We start from the raw sequence: 16,724 nt of genomic DNA, 5'->3' as shown, positions 1-16,724 counted from the left end.
CAGCAGGTTCCAACCTGACAGAGACATGTCGTTTTATTTAGAGGGGGAGTTGGCTGGGCCAGCAGGTTCCAACCTGACAGAGACATGTAGTTTTATGTAGTTTTATTTAGAGGGGGAGTTGGCTGAGCCAGCAGGTTCCAACCTGACAGAGACATGTAGTTTTATGTAGTTTTATTTAGAGGGGGAGTTGGCTGAGCCAGCAGGTTCCAACCTGACAGAGACATGTAGTTTTATGTAGTTTTATTTAGAGGGGGAGTTGGCTGAGCCAGCAGGTTCCAACCTGACAGAGACATGTAGTTTTATGTAGTTTTATTTAGAGGGGGAGTTGGCTGAGCCAGCAGGTTCCAACCTGACAGAGACATGTAGTTTTATTTAGAGGGGGAGTTGGCTGAGCCAGAAGGTTCCAACCTGACAGAGACATGTAGTTTTATGTAGTTTTATTTAGAGGGGGAGTTGGCTGAGCCAGCAGGTTCCAACCTGACAGAGACATGTAGTTTTATTTAGAGGGGGAGTTGGCTGAGCCAGAAGGTTCCAACCTGACAGAGACATGTAGTTTTATTTAGAGGGGGAGTTGGCTGAGCCAGCAGGTTCCAACCTGACAGAGACATGTAGTTTTATTTAGAGGGGGAGTTGGCTGAGCCAGAAGGTTCCAACCTGACAGAGACATGCAAACGATACCACTCACTGGAACGATGACGCGTCTCCACTAGGCGGTCCCTGCTTAGGGAGAGTGTGTGAGCGCGCTCAATCTAACCAAAAATAAAACATCTGGGATGGTATCATACATCATTAACACCTAGAACGCCCGGGATAATTTAATCCATTAAATCAGAACGCCCGGGTTTATTTAATCCATTAAATCAGAGCGCTCAGCGATTTATAGCAGCGGAGCACATTTAGCGACGGACCGGATGTTATCCCGGATGTAGCTGAAGTAGCTAAATGTAGCCAAAACACTCTAGAGGTGATCGACAACAACGGGAGGTATGATTAATTCTAACGCGACTAGCGACGGGACCGCGGTGGGCCGTCTAACGCATGGTCTTTGCTTAGAGTCAAGGTTATTATAGTTAACTATAACTAACGAAAAAACGAAAACTAGAATTAAAAAAACATTTTAGTTAACTGAAACTAAACTGAAACTAAAATAAATTAAAAAACGATAACTAAACTAAAACTGTATTGTGTGTTCACAAAACTAACTAAAACGAACTGAAATGATAGACAAAATGGCATTCGTTATCGTTTTTTTATCAATATTTATATGCCTTACGGACATTTAGAATATAAACCTTTTAAATGAATTCGGTTCTTTTCCTTATTTCCCGAGCCGTTTTTACGGCACTTTTCAGCACCGTAAGGCAGCATGTCACAACGCTTTACGACCCGTGTTTACATTCTGCAGTGCAGCCCCGTGGTCGCTTCAAGTTTTAATGCTGCTGCTTGCATCTCGCAAAAATGGCAAAAGTTGGCAGAAAGAGTGGCCAGACGTCCGGTTTCACGCCGGACAGTCCGGTTTTAGAACCACCTGTCCTCCTCCCAACTCAACCTCTGGCCGGACACATAATTGTCCGGTTTTGTGTGATATACAGTGCTTGTGTCATAACTGTCATTTACGTTGTCTCTGTATTAAAATCTCCGCAGAGCTGCTCAGCTCCGCAGCGAGCCAGCCACACTCCCTCTGTCTTAAAAAGAGAGAGGAGACGTTGCCATGTCCGCTTAATTATAAGCGACTTTGGCCTTGTTTTATAAAATAGCCTACTAAGCCTAGTCAGGCTTCTTTTGGGCTTGTTTTCATAGACATGGTTGCTTGTTTCTCTTCCAAAACCTGTCAACACTGCCAGTGGGATGGTCTGTTTGTTTTTTGTGGAATGTGTGTTCTCACAATCACTTTAGTATAGTTAATGCAGGGATAAATAAACCAAAAATGCAAAATGAAAAACTACATTTAATGAGCAATATGGCTCGACATCATAAAGAAAGGGAGGCTAAAGCACTGTGAATATAGGCTACTGGCTTCATTCTATGTCCCACACCGATGACCATAAGACTGTATAAAAAACCCCACAAGAAAGAGATTCAACATAAAACATATCTAAACATGAAATAAAATAAATTGATTATAAAATGAATGACCTTTGTGGTACCCCATCATTTAAAAAGGTTAATTGAATTAGCAAATATATGTTCTCTGTGGACATACTGCTGGAGATGATGGTGGTGAAAATCAGGTGCGTGCAATAGTATAGTAATAATAATAATATCTGGAATTTTATAGCGCTTTTCTAAACACTGTGTGTGTCTGTTTGGGGGGGGGGGGGGGGGCTGGGGAGAGAGCCCCGCAAAAGTGTCCTCCTTTCTGAGGTCTTGCAGGTGGCCACCACAGCCCAATATGGGATTTCTTTGAATATGACTGTGTGGGAGATGCAAGCAAGTGCCTTGTGGATGAGGATGGGAAAATATGCGAAGTATGTCATGGTTGATTGTCCAACAGAGACTGAATATATATACTTTTAAATGGTATCTTTTGTTGAGTTTTTATTACACAATACTTGCTCTGATCTTTTTTAATCCTATACTTCGTTACAAATAAACCAAAGTACGAAAAAACTAAAACTAAACTAAAACTAAGCATTTTCACAAAATAAAAACTAAACTAAAACTAGCAAACCCGCTCTAAAAACTAACTAAAACTAACTGAATTAGAAAAAAATATGTCAAAACTAACTAAAACTAAACTATAATGAAAAAACCAAAACTATTATAACCTTCTAAGTGGACGGAATGATTTAGATCAAGAGTTATTCACGTTTTAAGATTTTCGGTGACGTCCCACCGTAAATCGGAAATCGAATGTTGCACAACAGACGCTCCCAGCCTGGGGAGCGACACTCCCAGCCTGTGGAGCGACGCTCCCAGCCTGTGGAGCGACGCTCCCAGCCTGGGTAGCGACGCTCCCAGCCTGGGGAGCGACGCTCCCAGCCTGTGGAGCGACGCTCCCAGCCCGTCCTGAGCACTTGGCGTTAAGTGCTCACAGACTCACAGTCTTCCATCTGGTTCCATCAGGGTCCAGTAGCCGTCACAGAGGAACTGCACGTCATTACGTTCGTCACCCAACTGAACAAGGACGGCCTAAAAGTCGACATACAGGTGAGGTCCAGCAGTGACTACATTAACCATGATGCATTGTGTTGTGGTCCTCCAGTCTACCAGTGGTAGTGGTGTCCAGCAGTGACTACATTAACCATGATGCATTGTGTTGTACTCCTCCAGTCTACCAGTGGTAGTGGTGTCCAGCAGTGACTACATTAACCATGATGCATTGTGTTGTACTCCTCCAGTCTACCAGTGGTAGTGGTGTCCAGCAGTGACTACATTAACCATGATGCATTGTGTTGTAGTCCTCCAGTCTACCAGTGGTAGTGGTGTCCAGCAGTGACTACATTAACCATGATTCATTGTGTTGTAGTCCTCCAGTTTACCAGTGGTAGTGGTGTCCAGCAGTGACTACATTAACCATGATGCATTGTGTTGTAGTCCTCCAGTCTACCAGTGGTAGACTACATAAACCATGATGCATTGTGTTTTAGTCCTCCAGTCTACCAGTGGTAGACTACATTAACCATGATGCATTGTGTTGTAGTCCTCCAGTCTACCAGTGGTAGTGGTGTCCAGCAGTAATCAGGTTCCTGCAGCCTGGGCCTCCGTTCTCTGGTACAACATGATGGACCCTGAACAGGTACGCACGCACACACACACGTGACACACACGCACACACGTGACACGCACGCACACACACGCACACACGTGACACACACGCACACACGTGACACGCACGCACACACACGCACACACGTGACACGCACGCACACTTTGCCACGTTGTCCGACTACGCTGCATTGGGACCTGTCGTTGTGTGTTTTGTATTCCAGGACCTGTCCCTGTTCCCCAGGCCTCCTCCAGTGTGTGTTTTGTATTCCAGGACCTGTCGTTGTGTGTTTTGTATTCCAGGACCTGTCCCTGTTCCCCAGGCCTCCTCCAGTGTGTGTTTTGTATTCCAGGACCTGTCGTTGTGTGTTTTGTATTCCAGGACCTGTCCCTGTTCCCCAGGCCTCCTCCAGTGTGTGTTTTGTATTCCAGGACCTGTCGTTGTGTGTTTTGTATTCCAGGACCTGTCCCTGTTCCCCAGGCCTCCTACAGTGTGTGTTTTGTATTCCAGGACCTGTCCCTGTTCCTCAGGCCTCCTCCAGTGCCATGGCAGGTCCTGGCAGACGTGTTGAGCTGGCAGTTCAAAGCCATCAGCGGACGAGGCCTGGACGACCGGCAGCTGAACGCCATCAGAGACAAGATGACTGGTCTGTCTGTCTGTCTGTCTGTCTGTCTGTCTGTCTGTGATGTGAGATTTTTCAGTGACACAGGTAAACACATAGCATGCAGAGAGACAGGTAAACACATAGCATGCAGAGAGACAGGTAAACACATAGCATGCAGAGAGACAGGTAAACACATAGCATGCAGAGAGACAGGTAAACACATAGCATGCAGAGAGACAGGTAAACACATAGCATGCAGAGAGACAGGTAAACACATAGCATGCAGGCCCATTATGTATTGTCTCCACCATGAATGCATGGGTAGAGAGTATGTTTAGTTGTCTCCACCAGGCCGAAGGCATGGGGAGAGAGTATGTTTAGTTGTCTCCACCAGGCCGAAGGCATGGGGAGAGAGTATGTTTAGTTGTCTCCACCAGGCCGAAGGCATGGGGAGAGAGTATGTTTAGTTGTCTCCACCATGAAGGCATGGGGAGAGAGTTTAGTTGTCTCCACCATGAAGGCATGGGGAGAGAGTATGTTTTATTGTCTCCACCATGAAGGCATGGGGACAGAGTATGTTTTATTGTCTCCACCATGAAGGCATGGGGAGAGAGTATGTTTAGTTGTCTCCACCATGAAGGCATGGGGAGAGAGTATGTTTTATTGTCTCCACCAGGCCGAAGGCATAGGGAGAGAGTATGTTTTATTGTCTCCACCAGGCCGAAGGCATGGGGAGAGAGTATGTTTTATTGTCTCCACCAGGCCGAAGGCATGGGGAGAGAGTATGTTTAGTTGTCTCCACCAGGCTGAAGGCATGGGGAGAGAGTATGTTTTATTGTCTCCACCAGGCCGAAGGCATAGGGAGAGAGTATGTTTTATTGTCTCCACCAGGCCGAAGGCATGGGGAGAGAGTATGTTAGTTGTCTCCACCAGGCCGAAGGAGACAGACGTTCCTACTAGGCTGAGGAATATATCCCACCCTTTTCACATTGGCCTATTATAGCATCCACCCCTCGTTGAGGGGGACCCCCTGGAACCCCCTCAAGGACCACTGGTGGTCCCCGGACCACTGTTTGAAAACCACTGGTGTAGTGTCTCAGTAAACTATACACACACGTACACACACGCTGCTATTGGACTAGTTGTGCTGTTGCTATAGCAACCGGACAGTGATGTTTGTTTACATTCTTACAGAAGACCCTGATGACATCATCACCTGGGGCCGCTTCTGCAATAAGGTGGGCGTGAATGCATATAGGAGCATTATACACGCACGCACGCATGTACACACGTACGCACGCACGCATGTACACACGTACACACGCACGCACGTACACACGCACACATGTACATACGTACACACGCACGCATGTACACGCGTACACGTGCACGCATGTACACACGTACACGCGCACGCATGTACACACGCACACGCGCAACTTGTTAAACTATACATTTGTTCATTCATGTTTTTGTCTAGAATGAGGGTGTGTGGTTCTGGCTCAACGGGATCCTGGAGCTGATCAAAACATACCTCCTAGACCTCTGGAATGCAGGGTGAGATGATACTGTTATTATTATTATTATTATTATTATTATTATTATTATTATTATTATTATTACATGAATCTGGCTCTTCTGACGTATTAAGCTAGAATGCCAAATTTAACATTATGATTTGTTTGTACATAAGTCCACAATTAGTTTAGTTTATTCGTTTTTTTCCCTGTACAAAAACATTTAAAATAATTAATTCATCACAACATTTCATATTCTGAAAAAAAATGCCTAAGCTTATTACGTCTAACCTTTTGTTAATTAACTTAAAAATAATATGTATACAATTTGATGCATCATGGGAGTTGTATTCTCTGGGTGGTTTCAGGTGCATCATGGGAGTTGTAGTTCTATGGGTGGTTCCAGGTGCATCATGGGAGTTGTATTCTCTGGGTGGTTTCAGGTACATCATGGGGTTTGTGAGTAAAGACGCGGCCGGGGCTCTGTTGATGGACAAGCCAAACGGGACGTTTCTGCTTCGCTTCAGCGACTCCGCCAGAGACGGCGCCGTTACCTTCAGCTGGGTGGAACGGCTCGGCCTCAACAGAGGTACTGAAGTACATGAAACACACCTTCAGCGGGGTGGAACCATAGACCTACAGAGGTACTGAAGTACATGAAACACACCTTCAGCTGGGTTGGAACCATAGACCTACAGAGGTACTGAAGTACATGAAACACACCTTCAGCGGGGTGGAACCATAGACCTACAGAGGTACTGAAGTACATGAAACACACCTTCAGCAGGGTGGAACTATAGACCTACAGAGGTACTGAAGTACATGAAACACACCTTCAGCGGGGTGGAACCATAGACCTACAGAGGTACTGAACTACATGAAACACACCTTCAGCGGGGTGGAACCATAGACCTACAGAGGTACTGAAGTACATGAAACACACCTTTAGCGGGGTGGAACTATAGACCTACAGAGGTACTGAAGTACATGAAACACACCTTCAGAGGGGTGGAACCATAGACCTACAGAGGTACTGAAGTACATGAAACACACCTTCAGCGGGGTGGAACCATAGACCTACAGAGGTACTGAAGTACATGAAACACACCTTCAGCAGGGTGGAACTATAGACCTACAGAGGTACTGAAGTACATGAAACACACCTTCAGCGGGGTGGAACCATAGACCTACAGAGGTACTGAAGTACATGAAACACACCTTCAGCAGGGTGGAACTATAGACCTACAGAGGTACTGAAGTACATGAAACACACCTTCAGCAGGGTGGAACTATAGACCTACAGAGGTACTGAAGTACATGAAACACACCTTCAGCGGGGTGGAACCATAGACCTACAGAGGTACTGAAGTACATGAAACACACCTTCAGCGGGGTGGAACCATAGACCTACAGAGGTACTGAACTACATGAAACAAACCTTCAGCGGGGTGGAACCATAGACCTACAGAGGTACTGAAGTACATGAAACACACCTTCAGCGGGGTGGAACCATAGACCTACAGAGGTACTGAAGTACATGAAACACACCTTCAGAGGGGTGGAACCATAGACCCACAGAGGTACTGAAGTACATGAAACACACCTTCAGCGGGGTGGAACCATAGACCTACAGAGGTACTGAAGTACATGAAACACACCTTCAGCGGGGTGGAACCATAGACCTACAGAGGTACTGAAGTACATGAAACACACCTTCAGCGGGGTGGAACCATAGACCTACAGAGGTACTGAAGTACATGAAACACACCTTCAGCGGGGTGGAACCATAGACCTACAGAGGTACTGAAGTACATGAAACACACCTTCAGCGGGGTGGAACCATAGACCTACAGAGGTACTGAAGTACATGAAACACACCTTCAGCGGGGTGGAACCAGGGGGGCAGTCAGCCAGATATTTCGTGAAGCCTCATTTGAAATCGGTAGTTCATATAATGGCCTGTTGTGGTGCTGGACTGGACCCAAAAAGCCCCATAGCTCCATAGAGGCCCATGTATTTTGGCCCAACTTCACCTAGACTGTATTACCTTAATAAACATGGTCATGAATACTTTCTTCTTCCAGTCACTAGTTTAAAGTCTCATTTCTAATGTCATAATATTCTTTTTGGAAAATTATGGTCCCATTAATTAAAAAAATGACCATAAAGAAAAAAAACCATCGCGTATGTTCTGAGGGGCGTGGCTACCGTTACAGTCTATGATCGGGATTCCCCTCCCACTCGAGTCAAAATAAAAACCAACGGAGAAGAAGGGGGGAAGTCCCGCCTCGTTATCTGGGCAGCCAATGGCCAGCTGGTCCAAAACGGAGCCAGCCAATGGCCAGCTGGTACCAAACGGATCTAGAAAGATGGCGACTTACAGTGCAGGAATAACAGGCTTCATTTTACGTCCATGTTAGACCCGGCGAACGCTTTGTCCATATTTTTGACAGTGTATGGGTGGAACCATAGACCTACAGAGGTACTGAAGTACATGAAACACACCTTCAGCGGGGTGGAACCATAGACCTACAGAGGTACTGAAGTACATGAAACACACCTTCAGCGGGGTGGAACCATAGACCTACAGAGGTACTGAAGTACATGAAACACACAACACCACCTTCAGCTGGGTGGAACCATAGACCTACAGAGGTACTGAGTACATGAAACACACAACACCACCTTCAGCTGGGTGGAACCATAGACCTACAGAGGTACTGAAGTACATGAAACACACCTTCAGCTGGGTGGAACCATAGACCTACATAAAGGCTAGATGGTTGAAGTCTCTGACGTAAATACTTCCTTAATGTAAACAAAGTCCACACCCACAACACCAGAGGGAGTGCAACAAACCATGTACAACCCAGATTCGGCACAAACAAGGGACTAAATTATTTTCGCTCCTATGCCACCAAAATGTGGAACGCCCTACCAACAGCCATTAAGACATGCAAATCCCTTGACTCCTTCAAAACCGCTCTCAAAGGGACGGCTGCAATTCGAAACTGGCCCCCGTAAAATCTGAATGCCTCGGGGATACAGTAGCCTACAGTATGTACAGTAGCCTACAGTATGTTCAACGGCAGCTCAAACTAAAATACTCATAACTCCCTCAGATCTTGACGGATTTACAAACGGGTTGGTTTATTACAAACGTTAGCAACGTGGCTAACTATGATTCAGGATGCTTAATATTATTTTTTTATATGAACGTCGCATAAAAAGCATATAATTATGCGGAGCAAGTTATGGTTATATTTAAAAAAAAGTACATTCCCATCTGTGGATGTGCCACAACCAGATTAGAATCCGAAATGTTCTGCAACCTTATATGCAGTTTGTAAGGCAATCTTGTACTTCTGTTTATGTGCACATCAATATATATTTAGAATGTGTGTGTGCGTGTGCGTGTGCGTGTGCGTGTGCGTGTGTGTGTGTGTGTGTGTGTGTGTGTGCGTGCAGCCATGGTGCGTGCGGTGAAGCCGTACACCAGGAAGGAGCTGACGGGGGTCTCCATGTCAGACGAGGTTTATAACTACAAGTTCCAGCAGGGCTCGGAGGCTCCGTCCAACCCTCTGCTCTACCTCTACCCAGACATCCCCAAAGACCAGGCCTTCTCGCGCTTCAAGGCCGGTACGATCACTACTCATTATTCTACCACAGGTCAAAGACCAGGCCTTCTAAAGGCCGGTATGATCACTACTCATTATCCTACCACAGGTCAAAGACCAGGCCTTCTCGCGCTTCAAGGCTGGTACGATCACTACTCATTATTCTACCACAGGTCAAAGACCAGGCCTTCTCGGGCTTCAAGGCCGGTACGATCACTACTCATTATTCTACCACAGGTCAAAGACCAGGCCTTCTAAAGGCCGGTACGATCACTACTCATTATCCTACCACAGGTCAAAGACCAGGCCTTCTCGCGCTTCAAGGCCGGTACGATCACTACTCATTATCCTACCACAGGTCAAAGACCAGGCCTTCTCGGGCTTCAAGGCCGGTACGATCACTACTCATTATTCTACCACAGGTCGTTTCGAGGAAGCAATCTGATTGGTTGAAACGGCCTTCTAGTCGGTGGTTAAACCAGCACCATTCACCACCTAATCAAAACAAAGAATTCAGCCGCTCTGTTCTCCCAGAGCGCTAGCAAACTCGGTGGCTAGGCTAGCTAGTTTCTTGGGACATTTGTGGTCGTAGTGACTACATCTGTCATTAAAAATATATATTCTTTCAGCGATTTTCTTAATTTTAAGGGTAACTGTTGTAGAATTGCAATATTACACTTGAGGGTGTGGTTTAACGTGATTATTGCCACTTCAGTGATGCTTGCGGAACTCGACTTCGTCTCGTTCCTGACCGCATCACTGTCGTGGCAATAATCACGTTAACCCACACCCTCTCCTGTAATATCGCTTAATTCATTCCTACGTTTTAAAAAGGAATAATGATTCTTCATTATATGTTTCACTCTACCTTTATCACATATCCACTTGAATAATGTCTGGTTAATCAGACCAGTGTGTGTCCAGTGGAAACCTCGTATGAATCTGATCTCAGGTCAGAATGATCCAAAAAGGAAAGAATGGCAAGACTTGGGGAAATATTCCTCTTGCTCACGGCAGTTAGCCTGTCTGTCTCTCTGCCCCTCCACTCTGGACTGACAGCCTGTCTGTCTCTCTGCCCCTCCACTCTGGACTGACAGCCTGTCTGTCTCTCTGCCCCTCCACTCTGGACTGACAGCCTGTCTGTCTCTCTGCCCCTCCACTCTGGACTGACAGAGTCGATCTCTCCAGGTGGCTCAAACAATGTGATTGGCCCCTCACTCCGTCAGCCAGGTGAGCTGTGGGGGCGGGGCATCCCAATCACTGCCTGTTGCCATGGCAACACATGTATCCAACTGGTTTCTCATGGCATATAGTCCAGCAGATAACTGGAAACATTTCATAGCGCTGCAGCGGACTGGTAGAAAATAATAAAGTACATGAAAAATGGTGCATAGCAAACAAACAAAATGCATGGAACCAATGTGACTCTGGGCACAGATGTTACAAGGAATGTGTTTCATGTTTCATGACATCTGGACCAATAGGAATGTCTTTCATGTTTCTTTTCTGCAGAAGCTCCACCTCCGCCAGTGAACGACGGCTATGTCAGCAGAACGCCCTGTCACATGTCCTTGTAAGTGACATCACAGTGACATCATAGTGACATCTTCAAAATGATGACGTAATGACTATCTAACTATAGCTTAACTTTGGGTTTCATTTGTTTGTAGGGCGCTAGCCCCTCCTATATACAGGTTTAATGTTTGTCTTTAGTTCAATGTTTCTTTTTAAAATGCCACATTGACAATGAAGGTAAAATGTAGGTCATAATGTGCCTCTTTACGTCATATTGTTCTCTTTATTGTTAACGGCGTTTAATTAATGTTTGTGTTTGCACCGTTTGTTTTACATCACCATGACATCACCTGATCAACGTGAGTTAAGGTCTCCACACACCGGGCGCTAATCGGATGCAAATTTCGGATTTTTCGCGGCGTTTCTCCATCGGTTTTTCGAAAAACGCGGCCGGTGTGCAACCACCTTTAGACTTTAATATATTAGCGCCGCTCACTTCACACGGGTGTGATTGTTTTGTATTATTCTGTCTTCCACAGTGATCCAACACCTCCGCCTTCTCCACCTCAACAGGACAACAACACCCCTCCTGTGCCTGAAGACATGGTACGTTCCACCACCCGTTTGGTACAAATGTCTTCTAAATCCTGACAGTTTTCTGAAACCCTATGTTTCTATGTGAGTGGTTCTCAAACTATTTCATGTCAAGGACCCCCAAAAAGTTATGTATTTGAAAATCAATTAAATTGCATCTCCTCCCAGGATCTTTGATCAAAATGTACGAAAACTTCTACACGTGAACTTTGGACCCATACGGACATGGGAAAGTATATGTTTAAGTGAAAAAAATGAAGGTTTTATGAGCCAATGAAAATGATTCTTGTGTCCCTAATACATACATGCAGCGTCATATGCTTTTCCAACTTTACAGTATGGTAGAGGGTCATGCCAAATAGCTCTAAGCGAACACACTGTAGTAATGAATAATGGTCCAGGACACTGTAGTAATGAATAATGGACCAGGACACACTGTAGTAATGAATAATGGACCAGGACACACTGTAGTAATGAATAATGGACCAGGACACACTGTAGTAATGAATAATGGTCCAGGACACTGTAGTAATGAATAATGGACCAGGACACACTGTAGTAATGAATAATGGTCCAGGACACTGTAGTAATGAATAATGGACCAGGACACTGTAGTAATGAATAATGGACCAGGACACACTGTAGTAATGAATAATGGACCAGGACACTGTAGTAATGAATAATGGACCAGGACACTGTAGTAATGAATAATGGACCAGGACACACTGTAGTAATGAATAATGGACCAGGACACACTGTAGTAATGAATAATGGACCAGGACACACTGTAGTAATGAATAATGGACCAGGACACACTGTAGCAATGAATAATGGACCAGGACACACTGTAGTAATGAATAATGGACCAGGACACTGTAGTAATGAATAATGGACCAGGACACTGTAGTAATGAATAATGGACCAGGACACTGTAGTAATCAATAATGGACCAGGACACACTGTAGTAATGAATAATGGACCAGGACACACTGTAGTAATGAATAATGGACCAGGACACACTGTAGTAATGAATAATGGACCAGGACACACTGTAGTAATGAATAATGGACCAGGACACACTGTAGTAATGAATAATGGACCAGGACACACTGTAGTAATGAATAATGGACCAGGACACTGTAGTAATGAATAATGGACCAGGACACTGTAGTAATCAATAATGGACCAGGACACACTGTAGTAATGAATAATGGACCAGGACACACTGTAGTAATGAATAATGGACCAGGACACACTGTAGTAATGAATAATGGACCAGGACACTGTAGTAATGAATAATGGACCAGGACACTGTAGTAATGAATAATGGACCAGGACACTGTAGTAATGAATAATGGACCAGGACACACTGTAGTAATGAATAATGGACCAGGACACACTGTAGTAATGAATAATGGACCAGGACACACTGTAGTAATGAATAATGGACCAGGACACACTGTAGTAATGAATAATGGACCAGGACACACTGTAGTAATGAATAATGGACCAGGACACACATCATTAATCATCACAAACACTGAATGATTCTGCTGTTGACAATAGAACTATTGATTGTGTTCCGCCTTTGGAACACAAGGTCATGGGTTCAAATCTGGGCACTGCCAACTCAGTGTATGACGATTAGCTTGGTCTGGTGCTGCAAGTTAGCTGGAGGTTTTCATGTCAACGACCAACGGTCAAAATGGGTTATCCAGGCCAGACATAAATCCATACATAGAGTGCCTTATATTAGAGAGTCTCACATGTGGATCATTCTCATTGTTATTATATTATTAATATTCTTATTGTTATTATCATTCTAGATTTGGACTCCCACTACTTACAGCCTGCCTGTTCTGAGTGACCTTCTGCTGCAGCATCTATAGCCAACACAATCACACCCTTGTGAAGTGAGGGGCGTCGTACATCATCCAATACAAAAATGAATATACTTAGTCATGAATTATTTTGTAAACTTATGTTATTATCTTTTAAGTGAACCACTATGTTTAAAAAATTACATGTCGACACAATAACAGTGCTGCATAAACCCACCAGCTCAGTGGCCTTGTGGTTAGAGTGTCCGCCCTGAGAGTGGGAGGTCGGGGTTCGATCCCCAGCCGGGTCATACCAAAGACTGTAAAAATGGGACCCAGTGCCTCCTTGCTTGACACTCAGCATCAAGGGTTGGATTGGGGGTAAGTCCCTGCGACATACTAGCGTCATGTCCATGGGGTGTACTTGTACATCAAGCTGCCTCACGCTACAGAAACAGGAGATAGGCTCCTGCCCCCTATGGGCCTCATGGCTACAGAAACAGGAGATAGGCTCCTGTCCCCTATGGGCCCCATGGCTACAGAAACAGGAGATAGGCTCCTGCCCCTATGGGCCTCATGGCTACAGAAACAGGAGATAGGCTCCTGCCCCTATGGGCCTCATGGCTACAGAAACAGGAGATAGGCTCCTCCCACCTAGGCCAGAGAGGTCTAGCGTTAGCTCAGGCTACCATGTGACCAGACGGGGGATTACGCGTTTGCTGTTTTTTTATAATGTGTTATACCGTATGTACGCTTAAAATGCTCTGAATACAGCAATAATGATACGCTCATGCAGTCCCTGTCTGTGAATTAATATAGTATGTGTTTTGTCTTTCTTTTCTGTTTTCAGTTATTACCTATAATGTCGCTAACTCTGAATAGCTTGTGTTATTCTTGGCTAAGGAGCAATCAGTTGATACTATTCTCCACCGCGGCCATCTTATAAGTTCATGGCGATTAAGGTGCTACCTATGACTGTGCAACTTCCATTGGCAGCCCGTTCATCCAAACAGAAAAGGCCTCTCTGATTGTATAAAAAAACGTCAAACTCACCAACACTGCAGCTGTACGGAAAGCTTGAATTATCCTCTTTCTATCCTCAAAGTGCATGTTTGTTTCATACAAATCCACCGTAGACATGTTATGGGCTACTTTGTGTCCTTGCAGGTGATTATTTTTCTAAGTGCTGGAGTTTGGAAGTGCTCGTTAGATATCACTCAACTGCCCTGTGTGCACCACTTGTTTTGAATTAGCACATAATGCAGGAGGCAGCAGGACGTTGCTTTACTGAAAACGAGTGCTTCCAAACTCTGATGGAAACATGGCCGCGGTCTGCACATGGTCGATTGGGCTTAGTCCAAAGACACAGGTCAGAACATGGCATATCAGGCTGTACTTTACACACTTTAGGTAGAAGTGTGTTTGTACGTGTGAGAGTGTGTAATAGAAAATAAAATGGCCAAAATGAAGTGATTGTTTGCGAACATTATTGCAACGTTGAGAAAGTGTGTGTTTGAGTAATATAACGGTGTGTGTTTAAATCACAAGTTACCAATCCGTCAGTCATACTGCGGTGGGGGGGGGGGGGGGGGGGGATCAGTAGTTATGCAAAGCTATGAAACGGCAAAGTTTAATTATAACCGTAAAAGTATGCAATGGACAGATGGACACGACAGCAGCTGTGTGCAGCGAATGTGATCTTCTGCTGTTTTGAAGATCAGATGATCGTTACAACCCGCACAGAACTATAGGGGTTCTTACCGGGGGACATCAGCACAGCGATCTTCTGAAAGCTGCTCCTGCTGTCATTGGAGGTGATCGATTGGCGATTGCCACCCAGTCGGAGCCATAGGGGCGCTTACCGGGAGAATTCAGCAGCAGCAGCCAGCACCACAGATCATCTGGGCCGGATTGGACCGCGCCCGGTCTCATTTCTTATTATTTCTCATTTATAAGAAGAAAAAAAAAATAAGAAATAAGAAAAATAATAAGAAAAAATAAAAGAATAATAAGAAAAAATAACTAGAAAAAGTGTCCTTCTGGGCACAGGTCTCCACCAGGATAGGAATGTAGGACATTGCAGCTTGCCTTCATCTGGTGGTTGGATAAAAGGGCAACAAAAGTAAACTAGGGAGTTGGCATACAAAGTTATCCACAGATCCGTGCAGTTAGAGGTAAAAACACTTTTCGGCCAGTTATAGCGCCACCTTGAGGCTGAGTTGAAATTGTTCATGTGGCATTTCTTCCTCGGCCTAGTGGGAATGTGCGTGCAGAATTTCACGGAAATCACGCGATGTGTTCATGATTTGCAGCATTTTGTTTGAAACTGAGCACTCCTGTGAACTTTGGAAGCCAATCTTAACCAATCAGGATGGAGTCTGAGAAATCTGAAAGACCCGTTTCGTTGAATGGCTCTAGAGAGACTGTGTACCAATTTGCGCGATGTTTGGACAAAATCTGTAGGTGTACTGTGCAAAAACTTGTTTTGCACAAAGCGGCCTCCTGGTGGCGCTATAACAGGCCGTTCTGGAAAGTCTGGGGCAGAGGTTCATCGTTGGCATCCAGGGAGTGTGTGTGCAAAATTTGGCATCGACCGGGTTAACGGTGGCCGAGATTAGCTGCTCACCGACACACACACGGACGGACACACTGACGGACGGACGGAGTGCAAAACATACTCTCCCCCCATGCCTTCGGCCTGGTGGAGACAATAACAATAGGCCTATAGCCTACAATAGCACAGTGAGTCACAGACTGGGGGGTCCGGGGAACCCATGCAGTACCTACCTGTCAGTTGCTGCAGGTGTCCGGGGACCCCCCAGTAGGCCTACCTACCTGTCAGTTGCTGGTGTGCGGGGACCCCCGTTAGGCTACTGGCTGGGGGTCCCAGAGATAGAAATGCCACTAAATGGGGGTCCGCAGTCTAATGCATGTCAAACTAGCCCTAACCTAACCATAACCTCACAAAAACAAGCAGTCCGTGTTGTAGGAAAATTACCAACGGGGTTCGAACCGGCAAAATTAAGAGGCTAAGACTGTATTGTGTATTTAAGTTGTGACGTCAGCCACTTCCGGATTCTATTCCAGGAAGTTCCACGTCATATATTTTCTCTCGCGGGCGTGGCCTCACCCCGGAAGGAAGTGACGGCCGGCACCCTTAAATACGGAAGAGACGCGTGGAGCCGAGTTTGGTCAGTGTTTGTTTGGAAGTGCCACGTCACCATCGGAGCAGGTAGGCCTATGTTATTTACTACTTAACGCTGTTGTTGTTTTTGTGTTCAAACGTCTATCACCTATGAAATTACTTGTTATGATGTTTATATATGATGTTTCTACAAAATTATAAAA

At 45.3% G+C, this 16,724-nt stretch overlaps 1 protein-coding gene across 1 annotated transcript in view; it reads left to right on the top strand.

The window, feature by feature from the left end:
• Positions 1-14,722, top strand: part of LOC310862614 (signal transducer and activator of transcription 1-like) — a 32,366-nt gene extending 17,644 nt beyond the window's left edge. The window contains exons 15-24 of the mRNA XM_083770602.1: positions 3,067-3,150; positions 3,644-3,739; positions 4,220-4,355; positions 5,508-5,551; positions 5,794-5,870; positions 6,274-6,419; positions 9,299-9,469; positions 10,960-11,020; positions 11,502-11,568; positions 13,383-14,722. Of these exons, the coding sequence (XP_083626728.1) occupies positions 3,067-3,150; positions 3,644-3,739; positions 4,220-4,355; positions 5,508-5,551; positions 5,794-5,870; positions 6,274-6,419; positions 9,299-9,469; positions 10,960-11,020; positions 11,502-11,568; positions 13,383-13,445 (945 nt within the window). The 3' untranslated portion in view covers positions 13,446-14,722. The remainder of the gene's footprint in view (positions 1-3,066; positions 3,151-3,643; positions 3,740-4,219; positions 4,356-5,507; positions 5,552-5,793; positions 5,871-6,273; positions 6,420-9,298; positions 9,470-10,959; positions 11,021-11,501; positions 11,569-13,382) is intronic.
• The last annotated feature ends 2,002 nt before the right edge of the window (positions 14,723-16,724 follow it).

The sequence above is a fragment of the Protomyctophum parallelum genome, assembly GCF_964188405.1.
Source record: "Protomyctophum parallelum genome assembly, chromosome: 8".
Taxonomy (NCBI): domain Eukaryota; kingdom Metazoa; phylum Chordata; class Actinopteri; order Myctophiformes; family Myctophidae; genus Protomyctophum; species Protomyctophum parallelum.
Note: the sequence above shows the minus strand (reverse complement) of the source record. Positions and strands in the feature narration are given on the sequence as shown.